We start from the raw sequence: 19,793 nt of genomic DNA, 5'->3' as shown, positions 1-19,793 counted from the left end.
CTGTGAACATTTGTTTGTCTGATACTTTATCTGCCATGTGCTGACAGTATGTAGTTGTTAAAAAACACAGCACATGCTTGTATAAACATGAATGAGCCTGTTTTACGTAACAGGGAAGGGTATGACCCTTATTTCCACTAATTATGAAACACAGTGGTCTCAGTAAGCTGTTTTAACAGAGTTAAAGTACAAGCAGCCACTATCTGTAAAATAGAATTAGCAGGGATAAAAGTTTTAGAGAAAAGAAATGGTGGAGTGAAAGAACAAGGGGAAGGATTAGAAAGAGAATTGAAAGTCAGAAAGTGGATGAGAGAAGGTGAGCGGAGAGATAGAATCAGTAAGAAAAAGGAAAGAGGATAGGATGAGAGAAACAGAGAAAGAGAGAGGCCGAGAGCACTGTAATAATGTTTGGCCTTGGTTTGCCAGCGGGGTCCTTCCCCTTAAGAAGCCAACAGGAATGCAAGGAATGCTGCATGAGAAGAAAAAGGAAGGAGCGGAGGAGAGGGGGAGAAATAGAGGAGGATGATGGGAAAGAAAGAAAAGCCGAGGAGGAGGAGGAGGAGGGAGGGAGAGAGGGAGGGAGGGAGGGAGGAAAGCAGGGAATCCAGAGCGAGTTGAAGATAGAAAGAAGGAGACGGGAAGATGAAGGCAGAGAGAAATATGAGGAGGGGGGGACATGGAGGAAAAGACTTATTATCTTTAGCGGGCTGAGTAAACACAAGAACAAAGACGATGAAAATAATAAGGCTGGAAAATATTTGGGAGGGAAAACTTGAGCTCTATTTGTGTGTTTTTATTTTTGTGCATGCGGATATTCATATGCACGCTACCATGTGTTTGTGTGTGTTTACATACTTCATGTGTGCGAGAGTGAGAGAGAGAGCGTATCAGGGTGTGGTCAGTCGCAGTACTGAACTACACACACACACACACACACACACACACACACACACAGGAGTTTTCTAAATGCAGCTGGGTTTTCTTCAGAGTTTTCCTTTGCCAGTAATGTCAGCGCCAGAAACTTCACACCTGCAGAATTCTACAGAAAATATTCTCTTTCCGTGTATGACAGCTTCTTCAGTAAGAGTCTTTTTCAGTCTTGTGGCAGTCAGTTGATAATCATGAGATACAGACAGACAGATATTTTGCACATCAGCACATACACGCTCAAATCGTGTGTTACGTTCCTGCTTCATGGAAGATAATGTGGAGGCTACAGGACTATTTAAAGCGGTGAATTAGACATTTAGCCTCCACAGACTGAACTCACTGGAGACAGTACTACAAATTGAATTATGACCAGAATTTGAATTTTTGACATCTGCTTTACCGTATAAAATATTATTATTATTACAGTATTATTATAAATGTATAAATTATATTTGGTTTGCATCTGGTTTGATAACTTCTGGGCTCTAGAACCAACTCCATTTCACTTACTGTAACAACAATGAGAGCTATACCAAGTTAAAGTTAGCTAGAGATCATCATAAAATCTACTTTGTGAGACTAAAACAAAACAGTAAAGTTACACGTCATAAAACCAACAGTCAGCTGAAAGACACTGAGAAGACGGGAACTGCACAGTCAATTGTTCATTTTCTGTGGCTTTGTCACTACCAGTGGCTGCTTCCACACTCAAGAGTAATGCATGAGGCAGTTTACTAGCCAGCATGAAAACTTGAAAAAAAAAAGCTCCAAAAATATAGTATGTATTTTTTTTTCAGTTTTTCAGATAATTTTGATCAGTTTTAGCATCTTAAAATGAAACTCTGACCCAACATCTGTCATAAAAGTCATGATGTGATTCAGTGTCAAATGAATGAGCCTAATAAATACAAATATCACTACCATTTACTTTATATAACAGTATGAACAATACATGGAAACCCAAACAAGACACAGTCAGACATTCCCCAACAGGTTGCACAAGCTTTGAAGAAACACTAGCATGTTCTAAATATTTCCATGGTATGTATGTGTGTGTGTGTGTGTGTGTGAAAAAGAGACTCATTGAGTGTCTGGCAAGATCAGCCACATCGAAAGCCTTGGTGACATGTACAATCCACAGAAACACAATGGACTGCTGACAGACACTTTCCACAACAGAGCAACCGTGTCATGTGTGCAGTCATCCCTAACCAGTGTTGAGAGGTAAAATCATGAAGTAATGTGACTTTTATCCAATGGCGAGTAGAATAACTAATTATCCATTTTAATTTCAAAAATAACATTAAAGATTCCAAAATATTGCATAGAGTAAATACCAAAATGGAACTGAACTGTCCCCAAAGTTCCCGAGCAGAAAATATACCAACACTGTCTGATTGAGAGGAGATGTCTGGGCATTGTTGTACAGAAACACTGCAGCAAACATGGAAGTCTTAAATTTAAAATATTGAAAATCTCAGCATAGGAAGACGGTCATATCCCAATGAATTACAGCCTCTTTTTTTATGTTTAATCTGGTTAAATTGGAAGTGAACTGAGGTCAAAGGATGTTTGGAGTTATGGCAAGTTGTTCAAAACACAGCAAGAAACCATAGCAACCACAGGAAAATCCCAGGGATATCAACGGCGCGCGCGCACACACACACACACACACACACACACACACACACACAAGCTCTCAAAAGGCGAAGTCAAATCAAATCACATCAAAAGTCACCCTTTTAACACCCACCATTCTGAACAACAACAAGCCTAAGATGCGTGTGTGTGTGTGTATGTAGGAAACACCCAGACAGGCCAAAAATAGCTCTTCACTCTCGATCCCCATCTCTCGCTTTCAATCCCTCGCTCTTTCTTCTTTCTCTCTCTCTCCCTCTCTCTCTCTCTCTCTCTCTCTCTCTATCTGTCTCTTACTTGTGTCACTATAAACCATTGGTTGGAAAAAGAAAAAAAAAAAGTTAACGTTCCCGTACGGAAAATATCACCCACTTAAGAGCGCACTTGAATGTGTGAATATGAGACTGAGTATATGATTGTGTATGGGGAGAGTAGTGAATATTTTGGCATAATTGTTGCACCAGGGGAAACATAAAGCTTCTCGCAGAAGGGAAACATTAGTAGGTTGAAATTTGTCTGTTTGCTAACAGACACATTGAAGCGATGAGGGAGGTCTTGAGAATATTATAAAAATTGTGAAAAAATGAAGTAACGCTGGTATTAAAAGGCACTTTTCTCCCCCTCGTGTTAAAAAGAAGCTCGTTCAAAAGGAAATATAATAATCTGCAACATGTTCAGCCTAAATTCCCCTGCATCTTTTTAACAATTTTAGAATGCAGACACACCTACAGATATTTAGCTTCGGTGCGAACCGTGGTGGCAAATTTGTCTTTAGTTTGTTTAGCTTAAGAATACCCAATTACAAGTGAAGCAGCTGCTTATAAACAAAAGTCACATTGACTCACAAGCAGCATGTTTACTGGACAGTTTTAGTAACCTATCATCCTGCAAGGTTAGAGATTTTCAAACAAATGTAATTGCAGTCTTTGTAAAATAAACAAAGCATGTGGGAGTGAGCTTGTTTCTCTGTGTGTCTGCTTAAGGGATCATTCTGATTTATTATAACTTTGGCCTTATGTTCTTAGTTTTTGCAATCATTTCTTTTGGTTACAATAACATTGTACTCACCAGAGTAATTGCTGAGATCTGTGAATGCGTCAACATCACTACAACAAACTCCGATGGGGAAAGAAACGTGAACTCAGGCCACCAGACAAGTTGTCAAGTTCTTATTACTGATAGGAACAATGGCCAAAACTATGAAAATAAAATCCAAGTTGTAGTAAGCCAGAATTACTCTCATGCTGTATGTTTGGGCCAACGGTGGCAACACATGAGCAAATTCAAATCATGAAGTCTCTTATGTTTTTTGTGTTCATTTTATGTCATAAATTGACTATGTATATAAGGAGAATATGTTGTTTTTGGCACATTTTTTTTTATAGTTTCACATGACAGATCAAAGCACGGTTTGCTTAGAAGAGCCTCACAATGAAGGAGAAAACTAAAGGAAATGCTTCAGTTTGACACAAAGTTCTATCTACTCTATTTAGTCTCCAACACATAGACATCCAGTACAACAGATTTTTTTCTGTGCCTGTGTTTGTCTCCTCCACAAGGAGTTTCAGGGGTCAGGCTCAACTACAGTATCAACCAAGTGATAGTAGTAGTGAAGTAAACAGGTTTAATACCCCTAAGCAACTCTGTCACTCAAACCTGAACAGTATGTGAACAGTATTTGATGTCATATCTGGATTATCCTGATTGTATCTCACACAAAGGATACATTTTTCAATCATTTTGAAACCAACCCACAGCTGGATGACATTGTTATTCCAGGGTCCATCATGCTGATATTAACCTTAAGCTTGAGTATAATTCAAATAGCAGGGGGATGTTTCATAATTTACACACACTGTCTGTCTGACTAAGATAAGATTACAGTAAGAACAACTTTATTGTCCCAGCAGGGAAATTTATCTTGGCTGGTGAAGTCATTGCAGCGAACGCATGAAAACAGCAACAAACAGCAGCACAGGGCAGGATGGAAACATCGCACAGCTATCATCACACACTATAAAACACTTTACACACTCACTCTGACGGATAAAGACACATCAGGCGTGCATATCTGTCTCTGTCACCAATGATTGATGAAAGCAAAGCTTCTCAGTCAGGAACTTTATGTTTTCTCTGGTGTTTTCAGTGAAAGGTTACACCACTCCTCTCCGCAGTGCCCTCAGTGAGAATTTAAGAGACAGAATGAGAGAGAGAGAGAGAGACAGATGGGTTTTCCTCGCAGGATATCCTGTTCTAAGTAGAGCTGCTGGGCCCACTCTGACCTCCTCACCCCTCTTGACCCATGACCCGCTAGTTTAGGCTCACATCTCTAACGTTTCCCAATCGCCCAAATCTCTTCGTTTTCTTTCAATTTTGCGTTGGCCTCTTTGTTATAACTTATTTTGTCTGTTCCCACTCAGTATACTTCCAGCTTCCTCCCTCCTCATATCCTTTATATTATTTTCTTCTTCTCTTTATTTCCTCTCTTTATAAGGACCTTTAGCAATAGCTAATAAAGTCACAGTATTCACAATTTGCTTACTGAATGATTCACTCATCTGGGACATTGAAACTTAAAGACCACAATTAGATAAATTGCACACAAGGAGAGACCTATATGGTGTATATTGAATTAAAGGATTAGTGTTAAAATCCAGCTTTAATGAAAACAAATGAAAATCTCTGAAATAATATAACAAAGTCCCTGGAAAAATAAACAATAATCCTCTGAAATAATTCAGGACAGTCTTGAAATAAGGTGGACTGTGTATGGTAGAATATTGGTATATGATTAGATTTTAAAAGACTTAAAACAAACTGATGTGTGTTGACGATAATAATAATTCTCTCATCCTGTGTACACAGGTTTTCATTCCTTTAAGTAAAAATATGTATATTTTCAGTCCCGACCTCTTACCCGTTTGTTGCTCACGTTGCCATGCCAACACCTGTCCCTCGTGAGCTTGATTAGCTGTCATCTGACCTCCCAGCATCAAAAAAACAAATGTTCGCAAGTGTCTTATGCATATATATTATGATAATACTATATCGTATATATGTTCTGCGCCCCCACCTTTATATAGTAACTTTAATTCTCAGTGCTGGCCTAAATGACTTTATTACATCTGGCTACATAATCTTTAGGATCCATCTATATCACAAGCACAAATTACCATTTGAGAAGCGAGATCACATCACACTCTGATATAGATAAGTATCTATGCCACAAACGACAAATGTATTGCACACTTGGTCAGTGACACAGGATTGCAACCACTATTTTCACGTTTTTTTTTCAAATTTATTCTATTTGTTTCCTCTTTCATTTTCAGACATGTGTAGATGTCACAAGCCTCAAAAAAAAAAAAAAAAAGAAAGAAATGGAAAAGAAGTGTTTAGAAAAATGATGATGAAAATGATGAAGTTCCCGCTTTTTAGACACATCCACCAAAATTCCACTTGTTTTCCTGACATGAGCGTAATGTGTTGCAAAAGAATATCCTCCTGATACTATATTGGAAGAAGTGAAAAAATCTGTCAGTGAGCCTGAAATTATTTGTCGCCAACATTTTCCTGAATCGAATGTAATTTTCTCAATACTACTCGTGTGTTCAACTTTGTTATAGCCTTGTTTCTGGATACTGTAGACATTGTTACAAACAAATTCCAAAAAGAAGTAATGATTATGTCACTCCTTTGGCAGTATGAACTTGAAAACCACAATCATGGAAACCACCATGACAATTATAAAAGTCTTAACTTGACAACGAACAGAAGTCTCTCTCTTTGGAAAAAATTCATCAGGTTTCTTTTCTTGCCCTCAGACGCCCTTGTCTTCATCTTCCCCCACTTTCTCTTCATGTCAGCCTCTCTGCCCCCTCGCTCTCTTTCTCTCTCTCTCTCTCTCTCTCTCTCTCTCTCTCGCTCACACCCAGCCCTCCCACCCTGCAGTATAACTGGAATCCATTAGCTGATGAATGGTTGTTTGTGTTTTTTTAAGCTCAACAGCGCCACCCCAGGCCTGCGTGGCCAAAGAGGGTGATAGCCAAACATTTGCTGTGATTAGGGGAATAATTAGCCAATCATCCTCTGACCTGCGAGCTAACCCCGAGGTCAAAGAGACACAGAGTTTGCTGGTTCCCAGGTGGTTTCCCATGAAAACCATCATGCAGCGGCAAAGTAAAGATATAGTGGGGTCATTGTATGCGGACAGGTGACACACACACAGAACACATGCATTTCAATGTCTGTATCCCGTCTGGGTGTACGTGCATGTGTGTGAGTGATGAGGATCCCAGTGGATTGAGAGCAGAGTTTGCCCAGAGAGGCTGCAGTGGAAATCAACACTTCCTGCTTCCTGTGGCGAGAGGAAGTGCTACCGTCGCTGTCCCCTTATCGCTGGATACACAGGCAGCACAGAGAGAGGGAGGGAAGAGGAAGAGGAGGAGGAAGAGGAGAAGGAGGGTGGTCAAGCAGGCTAGACAAAGGAAAAAGTACTGAGGAGGCAGATAAGGATGTGTGTCCAATGAGTTATTTGGTTTCTGGCTGAAAAATACAGAGAAACCAGTAGGATGATGAGGAGGAGAACATGTGTAAAATGTCTCCGTGCAGGCCTGCAGTACATTTATGGTGATGTAAAGATCTAGTTAAAGATTAGTTTATTTAAATGTGAGCTCTGGCTGCTTTGTTAATCAGCTGTCATCATCTCTCTGGGAGAATACAGTAGCATTTGGCCACTGGGTTTGCTAGTTAATATTAACCATTGAACAGCAAGGAAACATAGTTCTGATATGTATAGAGTAGCCTGCATCGAAGCTTGTAAAATATTAAAGAATGCTTTGTGTAGCAGTCCATGCAAACCAAGAGACAAATCACCTGGAAATCACCTTTCTCCCATTTAGTGACATCATCGGCACGTCAGTAGGGTTATGAGAGACAAACATGGATGAAAAGAGGAAATAAAGAAGTGCCAGGTTGTCTGTAAAACACGGTTACAAGTGGCCCCATATTCCTGCACAGTGTTTTTCATGTTGTTAGGAGCAACTGCATGTAGCATGCTGGCAAATACAGATCAGCTGCAGGCAAGGAGAGAAGAGGAAAAGAGCCAGAAAGTGACACAGATTGTCAGGAAACGAGAAAAAAAAAAAGAAACAAAAGACATAAAGAAAATGAAACATGCAGAATGTGTTGCAGTGACAGCAACATATTGGATGCATTTTGCAGGTTGCAATCAGATGTTAACCAGAGAGAGACAACGAGAAAGACAGAGGGAGAGAGGGGGGAAAGAGATGTTTGGGATCAGGGTGGGGAAGCTTTCAGCACTTGGGATTGTCCCAGATGGACACAAGCCACTCCCTCCCTTTATAAACAGCCTCTGGCTTCTACCGCTCCTCTCCTCTCCTCTCCTCTTCTCTCCTGGTCTACACAACTCACTAACCAGCTACATAAAAACACTTTGCTGAGATTCGAGGACACTCAGCAACAAATATGAACAAATTGACACTTTCTGTTTTTTTCCTTCTTCTGACAATTTCATCTGCCCCCCCCCCCCCCCCCCCCCCCGCCCCTGAATCCCTGCCATTTCCAAAGTCAACACACCACTAAATGCTGGGCTGACTCACTTCCACTGTGGGTGGCTCTGTTTCCAATTTTCTCACCACCTCAGCCACCCCACCACCTCTGAAGAAAAGAGAAAACTTTTGTCCAGAAAACAAAAAAAGTAGCCAACCAGACATGCAAAAGGCAGAAATGTTTTTTCCAAGTTGCTCCGTGTTAAAGGGACAAAAGCATGCATACAGATGTCGAGAGGAGACATGGGGCAAAACCAAGCATGCTTCTCCCACTTCTTTTGTGGCTCTGAAATGGTTATCGCTGTTTTCCTTCCTTTATTTCTCTTTGGGAGAGCGTGGGAGCGCCCTCAGAGCGCTGCAGAGAAACCACGGGGCTCATAACAACAGGAGGAAACCGGTAACTTGAGTAACTTGGGCCAGGCAGAGAGAGGGGTAAGGAGAAGAAGTGGAATAGGGAGAGTAAGACAGGAGGAAGACAGCAAGGGACAGAGAAGTGTTTCACATCTTTACAATGTCTCCACATCTTGAAAACATGTCATATGAGCTCAAACAAAGCTCAAGTGAAAAAACAAAACAAATGACCTGTTGCATTCCAGGCAGTATTCCCCACATACAAAGTGACATTTTCACACTCACACACACACACACACACACTAATCCCTCTGCACCCCAAACACACTCAACATGAAACTGGACAACTTTCCCGAGCCAGGAGCGCAGACTTACCAGTCAGTGGTGTGAACATTCAGCATGAGGAGTATGTCAGAAAGTCCCGTCACTCATGTTCTCGTACAGTTCAGTCCAGAGAGATCGAGAGCGGTGAGGAGGACACCCAAACTACACACACACAAACGCACACACACATACACACATACACACATACAGGCACAGTATCAGTTCCTTCTGTCCAAGTGTTGAGAAAGTGAGGGGCCGCAACAAAAGGCAACAGAGTGAGGGAGGGAGAAATCGAGGTAGAGAGAGAGAGAGAAAGAGAGAGAGATTAACCCCTCTGAGCTGACTGGTGGACTCTCTCCCTCCCTCACACACACACATTCACACACACACACACACACACACAGTTGGTTTGCCGTATCACTGACTTCTTGTGTTTTCTCTCAAGTGCCAAAAGGGAGGAAGGGAGAGCAGAGCGAGACCGGAGTGTATGTGTGTTCATGATCATGGATGTGTGTGTTGTAGTGTGTGTGTGTGTGTATTTTAAGGTAGGAGGGACCGGCTGGCTGGAGTCCAGAGGCAGCCAGCCTGGTAGAAAAGACAATAGCAGGAAACACTATATCAGGAGGAGGCAAAACACCAGCACAAAAATAATTAACAGACAGTGAAAAACAATGACATCCACCGTGGAAAACACAGCCTGCAGCCTGCGCCAAACAATGACAGTGGAAACAACCAACAGAAAAGGCCTTTTTTTGTTACCACAGGATAAAAAATAACCCAAATCCAGAAAGATCTGAAGGGTAGGTGGCAATGAATGTTAGAAATGTCTGTGTTATTTTCATAGGTGCAACATTAGATGCAAGAACTTACAACCTGCACTAGCTCTAGAGTCACGAGTTTGAGAGCTTTTAGAAATTAGTGTCATACTCACTTGTGCACGATCACAAGCATGTAGACACGCATTCCCTGCACAATCAGTCAGCCATGACTCCCACACAAATCTCACCACCACCCACACACACGCATTCCCCCAGCTGTAATCATATCTAGTGATAAGGACAGCTTTCCCCAGCGGTCGCTGGCTCCCCAGGCTCTGACCACATTGACTTACAATGGCCCTGTATTCTGAGCCTGCTCTGATTACACACACAAGGAGCTGCATTACACCCTGTTAATTCAATTTCCTCCCCTCCAGGTCAACCTTAGTATGTGTGTGTGTGTGTGTGTGTGTGTGTGTGTGTGTGTGTGTGTGTGTGTGTGTGTGTGTGTGTGAGTGAGTGCATGAGGAGGAACTGATTAAGCAGTTGTTGAAAGGAACAAGCTGCTTGCTCAAAACTTGACTGTAATAATCTGTGGGGGATTGATAAGGTTATTGATCAATACCATAGCTGTTTGTCCAGTTCTTGAGATTTCTGGCTTTTAAACGGTCAATCTGTGTTGGCGGTAAAACTTCGTCTACTGGGGCGCCGGAAGCTCAATGGTACTATGAGTAATTATCCGGTATAGCAAGATATTTCAGCTATGACGGCTGATGTACAAGATGTTCCTGTTGTTGTTTATTAGGGTTAATTTACACACATAACATCAAAGATGCCATATTAACCATATTAAAGTTTTGACCACTTGTGGCGCTATGGAGCAGAAAAAGACAAACAGATGAAGCAGGATGTAGAGAAGGATATTGTCAACTTGAAGAGGGGAAGCATGCATGCCCAATCACCCAGTGTGATGGAAAATGATACAGAGCTTTTCTGTTCTATCAAGCCAATTTACAGGACATTTATCAATTCCTTTCCAAACCATTACAAAAATTCTTCACATGACTGTTTTCTGATCTGATGCTGCTATGGTTCAGTTTTGGTCAGGTTTATGCACAAAAATCACTTTGTTAAGGTTAGGGAAAGATGTGGTTTGGGTTCAACAAGACAGAGTTTACAGCCATGCAACAGTCTGCTAGACTGTGGTACAGTGGTGCTTTGAGCTAAATGCTGTCAGCATATGAACATGTTCACAGTGACACCATGTTGGTGTTTAGCTAGTAATTTTTCATCATCGTAAGTTTAACTTGTTAGCATGCTAACATTTGCTAGTTAGTCCTAAACACAAAGTCCAGCTGAGGCTGATGGGGATGTCAGGGGAATAGTTTTCCAGGTATTTGATCATAAACCAGAGTATTGGACAAATTAAAATCTTTTGAACTGATGATGGTGCTACAGAAAACCTCAAGGGAGTAGTTGTAGATATTTCACTCTGAACCACAAATGTCAACCTCATGGTGGCGTTAGAGGAAAATTCAGGGGTTCACCAACGTCAACAGGATTAATTCTCTGGAGACCATGAATGTCTGTGACGAATTTCACAGTAATGAATCTAATAGTTGGTGGGAGATGGGATGCAAACAGCAGTATACCCTATCCAGGTAATGCAACCATCCACTATCTCCCACCTTCAAGGTTTTGGTGACAGACAGCAACATACCAAGAGGGGCAGGGAAGAAGAAGACTACAACATGGATGTAAACAAAGCTGGTTAAAAAAAAACATTTACAGGGTACCTTTAATTGTTTGAGTCTATTATGTGACTGATGCATCACAAACTGCAAGTCAAAGCTCCAACTGTTGTTAACTTTCATTTAAATATTAGAAGAAAACCCTTTTTTCAGCGTTGTTATTATTTATTGTGTAATATGTTTACCTCTATTTTGTGCTGCTGACACTGTATACTGCGTGTTTTTTCTATGCTGTACCAAAAACAAATTCCACATACTGGTCGTGTGGTTGTTAAACGAAAGTGAAATAAAGTGAAGATGATGTGACCGACCTAAAACAAAATGTAATTTATTTTTAAGATTGTGATGAAAGTCAGTGCAGGTTGATGCTTTGACGTGTGGTTTGAAAAACTATTCAACTGTAAACGTCTTGCACGTAATGTAACGCTACAATCCAGTCCATTTTTGCTCAAGTAGAGTAGATGTGCCAGAAATTCATTGTTGTTGCCAATAGAGTTTAATGTCTATAAATATTACTATAACAGCACTGTGATATAGTGCAGGTTTAACTGCAAAGCAGTACAGTGTTGTGTCTTTTTTGCTTAAACAGAAAAGACTTAGCATGTTTTGGTTTAGTGTTATGACATCTCACTTTGTGTCTAGCTAACTGTGGGACTTATTGTATGCAAGCTCTCTTGTGACAAGGAAAATATGGCGAGAACAGAATGAGCCATATAAGCTGGGAATGAAGGCCAACCAACAGTATTTTTCATTACATCAACACAGTTAATTTATAGTTTTTACAGTCCAGTTGTAAAAGCACAAACACTAATTAAAGCTGAACCTTTTTTTCCCCTTTAGAGGTCTGGAGGTCTTTCTGTGGAGGTTTTTTCTTACAGCGTCCAAAGAAAATTACATGTGATGAGTCAAATTCACTAAAATCAGGGTGGAGATGCAGAATGCAGAGCTACATCAGTTTTATATGATGAGAATCTGTTGTTGGTCAGACTTTGTCAGGACAGATTCAAATGCTCTTTAGCTGCTTTTGTTCCCCTCCCAGGTTTCTTAAACTATGGGTAGGGACCCAAAATAGGTTGCAGGCCTGCTTCTGGCAGGTCCCATTAGAACACAAACTAACAATATGTAATCCCAGGTCCCACAGTAAGACACGAAATTCTTAAATGGATTCTGGGGATGAAATATTGTAATAAAAATCCATGCTTCAATTTGAAGCAAGGGGTCAGATCTGCAGTGTAAAGCTGCCTGATGAAGCGTCTGGCTTGCTGCAGGTTGTTTATCAGACTCATTCAACACATCTGAGTCTCATTTTGGCCAAATACAACAATGTTGTGCGTCACTGTCAAATGCATGGCAAACATAAGGAGTGTGTGAGCATGTGTAAGAGTGTGAATATGAGTGTGTGTGTGTTAAAACAGAGTGTGTGTGTCCAAAAGCAGGGAATGTGTTTGTCATTAAAATGACTGAATATAAGGGCGAGGTCCCTCTGGAGGGGTGGGTAGCTACATATCTACAACCAGAGCACACACACCCACACACACACACACATACACTGACGCACACACACACGCACACAATGCAAATTTCCTCTTTTAGCTAATATTGCTCAACAGATCTCTTGTTGAGAGAAGTTAGGTGCCTTCATCCACTGAGGAATCAAACCAGCAACCCATCTGACTACTGTGCAACCTCAGCAAACATCATAGCACACAGACACATAAGTCTTTGTCTAAAACACACACACACACACACACACTCACACACACACACACACACACACCTTTTTTGTCATTCTCTCTGACTAAACCCTTCACACTTCACCGTCTCTCACTCACACACACACGGAAAGATGTCTCCAGATGTGGGTGTGATGCTTGTACACAGTGATTAGTATGTGAGTGTGCTGGGTTGTGTTGTGTGTTTCCACCTCCCCTCCTCTGTTTTGGTTACCAGCCTTGTCTGCTAAGCCTCACTAATCAGTCCTGCTGTCTTGAGAAGAAACACAAGACCGAGGCCTGAACATTCAGAACAATTCACGTACAATGGACTGGATTGTCAGTTGCAGAAAGCCACACACACCACACTGACCTTCATGCAGTAAACATACAGCCTTTTAGATTATTTTTGCCCTTATTCATAAAGATGATTTATCAACATTTAGATTAATTCACCACATGTCAACACATTTTTCAGAGTAACTACAGTGTCTGATAACTTGCAAGTGAGCCAAATTAATCATTTCATTCAAATATTAGCTGCTGGTTAGGTTACAAGTGAACAATGGGTTTTCAAAAAAATCAAATCAGATGAGAAATGTATGTTCATACTCAGCAGGTAAAGATATCTATGAAAAAGCTGCCATCACAATCATGTGGCCTTCAGTCAGTCATGTGGAGTTGCAACTGCTGAAGAAAACTTGCACACATTAAATAAAAATTTAATTTGGAGCTTTAGTGAAATTTGGACTAGAGGACAAAGTCAGCTGAGGTCAGGGATTTATTTTTGACGGAAATTTCTAATTGTATTAAATTAAAGCATGTGAAGCCTCAAGTTTAAAATTCTCTTTCTTAAAAAAAGTCTGACACCTATACAGCTGTCCTTTCATTTGTACCCTGCTAGTCATGCTGCTCAGAAAACAATAAACTATATAACAAAACCCGTCCTGTCTTCTAGAAATGACTTTTATTTACTGCTACTATGCTACAGCAAATCTGTTGTTTTAGCAACATGATGTCAACCGGATTACATTTTTCATCAACACATAGAGGAAATATTGTTAATTAACCCATGTGTCGAGTTGCAAAATGTTGATTCCAAATGTATCTGCTAAATATTAACTGACGATGTATTTAATTTGTTTTCCTACAATATCTCCATCTAAAGCATGACTTAACTTTTTATGGTTATCTTTGGGCGCTCAAAGCGCTTGGTTAATATGAGGGAAATACCAGTAGTGACTTGAACTTGAAACTGAAATCTTTCCCTGATCTTAACCAGAGTATTTTGTTCCATAAACCTATAACCACACGCAAGACTCTCAAGACGGTGAATCTCCAATGTCAAAGTCCTGCGCTTTGTACACCCACCATCTTGTGCGTGATATAAAAATGTAGCACTTCCTTCACTGGAAAAATGTTGTCACTGAACATAATTCAAGCGGAGATACATTTTCCCCTCAAAACATAGCTGGAGAAACAAATAAGTATTAAATAAACTTCATTTCTAGGAGACAAGGTTGAGCAAAACACTGATCACATGATGTTAAAACACTTGTGTGAGGATGTGTGTGTCAGCCAGAGGCATCCAGGTGTGTTTACGTTCCTCTCAGCTGATCTCAATCTGATTAAGAAAACGTTAATACAACAAGATGATGTATAATAATAAAGTTAGATGTGCTGGTTAGTTTGCTAACTGGAAACTGGATCATGTTTAGCCCAAATCCAACAATCCAGTTAAACCCAAAATTGTCAGACTTTTAGCCCTGAATTGAGTCTCTCAGGTACAAATTCCACTTTACTGGCTAGGATTGGCACACCAAACCCAGCTATGGCCCTAAACCTAACTTCACCATCTATGAATAAACCTAAGGACCATTTGATTGATGGTGTATGCTGGAGAAATAAGCACTGCCTGAGAGGCAACATTAAAGCTGTACTTAACAATATTTTTATATCTACAATAGATTAAATGACCATGTGATGAACACACAGTGACTTAAACCAAGAGTTATCCCCTGACTCTGCAGTTCTCCTTAGCATTATGGAGATGTTTAGTCTCTTTTAGATCAACTAGTGCAGTGCTACATTCAAAACGTGCATGTTTGGAACGGGCCAATTGCTTGGGCCAGATGTTATAAATAATACGTACTCTAATAGTAAATAAATGTTCTTCTTCCATTTTCACTCACTGACTGACTGATCAAGTGAGATGATTTACAACGCATGCAATTGCTCTGTGAGTTTCCTGGGCTGCTAAACCAGAGCTGTAAAGGCTAGAAAAGCTGTGCCGGTTAAACACTGTTTAATTTAATAATCTTCAATAATTTAATGGTTATAATGAGCTTGCACTCAACACTACATTGCCTTGAGTGCACAGCAATACACCAGCCAAGCTTAAAGTAGATTGGATGAATGGTTGTGGAGAAAAACAAAGAGCAGACAGACAGACAGACAGACAGACAGAGGCTCCTTCCTTTATAATTAGATGGTGTTCCAGCCTGAAAGCTTTATTGCAGCTGCAGCAGGCAGCTGTTTGCTAATGTTCCTTTGTGTCTGCTGGATGTATAGATGGGCATTAATTTGCAGTAAAAACTTTATGAGGTGATAGATAATATGTTGTTTTTTCACCTTTTTCTGCTGCCCAAAAGTCAGAGTAAATCAGTTAATGCAGCTTTAAGAGTGTTAGAGTTCCTTACCTGTTGCCTGGTGCTGCCGCCACTGCTATTGTCACCCTGTTATCTGCAATTCAGGCTATTGATCAAATGAGGGGATCAGACCTTCCTCTCCAAGCCACTGCAAGGAAACCCAGATGTAAGCATTGTGGGCCACTTATATAAACGTAAAACTCAGGATTTTCCAAACACTGTTACTGCTACTGTAATAACTTCACTCAACACAGTCAGACGAATCTAACAAGACGCTCTGCATGACTTAAATCCTGAAGTCAAATCCATGTTTGTTTGCAAGGGAACTATGGATGTAAACTTGATGTTTAGACAAGTAAACAGCTGCGGTTATGGTTAGGGTTAAGGTTAAGCTACTGAAACCATTCCGTTAAGGTTAGGATTAAGGTAATACTATGCTGACAGCAATAATGACAAAGATTGATGTAATGATGTTGATGGGTTTAAGCTGCATAAAAGTGAAACCACCAGAAGGAAAGGAAAGGAAAGGAAAGGAGCAGGAGGACAAAGAGGAGGAGGAGCAGGAGGAGGAAGGGGATAAGATGGGGTCCAGACCCCTGATCCCAGCAGCTGCTGCTGTTTTGTAGGTCAGCATTACATCAGTAGGTTTATGGAAAAGGCTGGGAATCACTTCTCTACTTGACCTACTTAAAGAATGTTTGTGTTAGATGACATGCAATACTCCCTGGCTTCCCACCACTCACTCACTCACTTCCTACCCAACACGCAGCACCACACATTGTTTTGTCATCTTTTTTTATTAGCAGTTGCTGAAAGACCGCATAATTTGGGTAGCAGGGCCTTAAAATAAGTCTGTGAATAAGTCCTGCCTCAGAAACTTTGGCCAGGTGAATTGTTTTGAATTTTGAACCTTTTTCATCCGATTTACATCCTTTTAATGCTCTACAGTGCCAGCACAAAACATCAGCTCAAGCTTCTCACTTCTTATCAAAAACTTTAACAGAGCTGTTTGAAACCCTGGTGTCAGAGTGTACGGCTCACTAATATCATGGCCAATTTAACATGCCAGCTGTCTTTTTGGAAAGAATTATGGTTTTCACTTCTTATAAAAACCAGCGTCAAACCCAGAGGAGTCAGAACAATTCTACTAAAAAACTGAGATGTGTTGCGCAGGAATTTATAGCATAGTCTGTTTGAATTTATAGCATCCATATGTTGGGGGAATTTTACAGCGAATGGATGTGGTGAGGAGTGTATGTGTGTGTGTGTGTGTGTATGCGTGTGAATAATGCAGAGGTTAAGTGGTGTGGTTCTGGCCTCTCAGGCAGCAGCCTTCCTACACGGGTCATGTCTTTTTCTAGCAGACCACAAAGGGCACACACACACACACACATACGCATTTAGCTCCGAACCTATAGCACATATGAGGTCATCAAGAGAGCAATGCAGTGCTGCTGCTCTGACAGTAAATATTTGACTGACAGTGTGAGTTATGAAACAGAGGATGTGTCCATATTTCTGTATCACCCATGGTTACTGTCTCTGTGGCAACAAAGCTGCTATACACCCCTACTGTATACACACTTCTAATGAGTTATATCCAGGATTTACTTCTTGAGCTGTCTATCTTTTTGTTTTAGAAACATTGTTGATATTCACAAATCTAGACTTAAATGTGGAATACAACAAGGATAATATGATATACTTTAAAACAGAGCAACATCATGACTTACGATTTTGATCAGCAATTGTATAACAGTGTGATGATGTGATGACCCCCCCCAATAAAACCAAATATGAAGCAGCACCTAACAACAGCACATCATTAGCAGTTCACAGCCTGCATAAACAGTCATATTTCAGTGTGTTTAACAGCTTGCTGTTATGACTGCTTGTTGGCCTGACTGAATATAAATAAACCCTGGATTCATCCAAACATCGGTGTGTACATGATGCTTCCAGTGATGTATACAAGTATTTCAGTGTATCCAGCACATTAGAACTGTTTATAACAGCTGCAGAGTCACAAAGCAGTGTCAGAAATTACTGAATGAACATTCAAAAAAAAAAACCCTCTTCACAGAAAAGAACAAAATGAACTAGAACTGATTATCTTATTCACTATTTATAAAAACAGGAAGCTCATATTTTTACCGTGTCAACGTGATGTCACCAATTACTTTTCTAGAACATCTGCCTGGTCGCTAAGTATTTATAAACCAGGCTAAAATAACCCCGATGAGAACTGAAGGTTCGAGTGTGTGTGTATTTTAGGTTCCCCTGTGCGATCGCATGTGTGAATTTAGACATCTTGTACATTTGATTCGGTCCATTAAAGTGAAATAGGATTATATAGCAGCTCTGTGGCTACAGTGACGGCACCTGTGGGGGATTTAACGAGAGGCAGAAATTATGCACCACTGGTAGCCATTTTCTAGAACTCTTTACCATTAGAAAACGGGAGTGAATAGTAGTTTTGGGTAATTCTTACCAGCTGGAATCTGAACTAAGTGGTAGTTTTTTAAAGTATTTTCTGAGATACTGTGGAGATCAAGCACAGAGACTTGAACTTGTTGGCAAAATAAAGACTGGAATTGAATGTGGATTTGAGGTCTTGATGCTGAAGAGAATTTAAAGGGGCACTCCAGTGATTTAGCGTTGCACCTCTATAAAGTTGAGAGACTTGCAAGAGATCTTTACAAAAGGGTCAAAAATGATGCCGTAGAGCCTGAGATATCCTGACTTTTAGACACCATTTGCACTGGTATTAACATACAGTTTGTATGTGGGTAAATGACTGACATCTGATCACAGGCTTTTGCCTTTACAGTTGCTGTAAATAAGACTTCTTTATCTCGATTCTGGTCACATTGTGATTGGATCTGACTTGTTAGTAAACATGGTGCATCTCAGGTCAAGGGGAAAGTTACAGTATACTCATGAGGGACTGCTACGAGGTATGTGAGGTGAAGGTCACCTGACAGCTTAAGGAATCCTTGGCTGCTTTTAGCTAGCCTTGCTAACTCGGTTAATGTTACTCATCCTGCAAGAAGGGAATGACAACAAGAGGAGACTTGTGGATGAGTGCGATAGCGGTTCCTCAAGAGCCTCCAACAGAGATGCTGCTGTACTGGCTCAATTTTTTTTTACCTCTAAACGTGGCCTGTTAGGATTCTGATAGCACTGTGTGCTGCATGCACCTTGCCTTAACGTGCATTTTTGTTATCCAGATGAGATACACATTGCATGTTAATACCAGGTATCGATGGGATCTTGGTCCCTAAAATGGGTCAAGCTCCAAAATGAGTGGCTCCTACACCTCCCATAATGCAACTCAAACACGTGTTTCATAAGATACTCCCTGTCTGGCAAATGTACACAATCTTTCAAACTTCATGCCACCAGTTTGTTTTCACAACTGTTTTCACAGACTGAGTTGTGTATGTAAAATTAGTGGAGTGCTCCTTTAAAGAGAACAATGTGCTTACTGAAATCCATACTTGAGGTCCTCAGCTCCTGGACTATTGGCTGGAACAGCAGACGTTGCCAGTTCAATAAAACGGGTTAATTTCTGTTCTGTTCCTGAGCCAAAAAACAAATGGATCAGAGAAAAGAGACAAAAAAGGAGAGCAGTGCTTAAAACAAGATATTTCCTGTGTCACTGTAACCTTAATTTGGAAACAAATCTACTTTAACAGACTGTTCCCTTAAAACACGGCTGAAATGAACTCTATCCAAACCACAGCCGTCTTTTCAGAGATATAACATGCTTGTTATAAAGCTATTATTTGCACACAGCCATCTCTCTGCTTGACGTTCATGATGGAGCCAGATGTGGCTGATAGATTTGTGATATCCGAATGCAGAGCCTGTATTTGCTGAGGATGTGGAGATGGATGGAGGGAGGAAGGAGGTGAAGAGGGAACACAATGGGTCTAGGAGAAAGGGAAGACGGAGGCTCTCTCAGGGGGAAACTGGAAGGGGATTTTTCTTCCACCTCTCCATATCCCATCCTCTCATTCATGTCTCGCCCTCGCTCTTTCTGTCCCTGCTCCTTCATTCAGAATCTGGCTTTTTCTGTCTCTAACACACACACACACACACATAGTGG

At 40.7% G+C, this 19,793-nt stretch overlaps 1 protein-coding gene across 2 annotated transcripts in view; it reads right to left on the bottom strand.

Annotated features, from left to right (window-relative positions):
- Positions 1 to 19,204, bottom strand: part of hdac7a (histone deacetylase 7a) — a 69,527-nt gene extending 50,323 nt beyond the window's left edge. Inside the window, exons 1-2 of one of the 2 annotated variants that reach the window (XM_042409352.1) lie at positions 19,171 to 19,204; positions 15,734 to 15,830 (exon numbers count right to left, since the gene is read on the bottom strand). Coding sequence is in view for 1 of the 2 variants with exons in the window: in XM_042409350.1 (XP_042265284.1) it covers positions 8,865 to 8,883 (19 nt within the window). In the remaining variant the exon portion in view is untranslated. Of the gene's footprint in view, positions 1 to 8,864; positions 9,185 to 15,733; positions 15,831 to 19,170 lie in introns of those variants that run through there. The other variant, XM_042409350.1, reaches the window with a different exon arrangement.
- Between the last annotated feature and the right edge of the window lie 589 nt (positions 19,205 to 19,793).

The sequence above is a fragment of the Thunnus maccoyii genome, chromosome 4, assembly GCF_910596095.1.
Source record: "Thunnus maccoyii chromosome 4, fThuMac1.1, whole genome shotgun sequence".
Taxonomy (NCBI): Eukaryota; Metazoa; Chordata; class Actinopteri; order Scombriformes; family Scombridae; genus Thunnus; species Thunnus maccoyii.
This window is presented reverse-complemented; position numbering and strand designations above follow the sequence as displayed.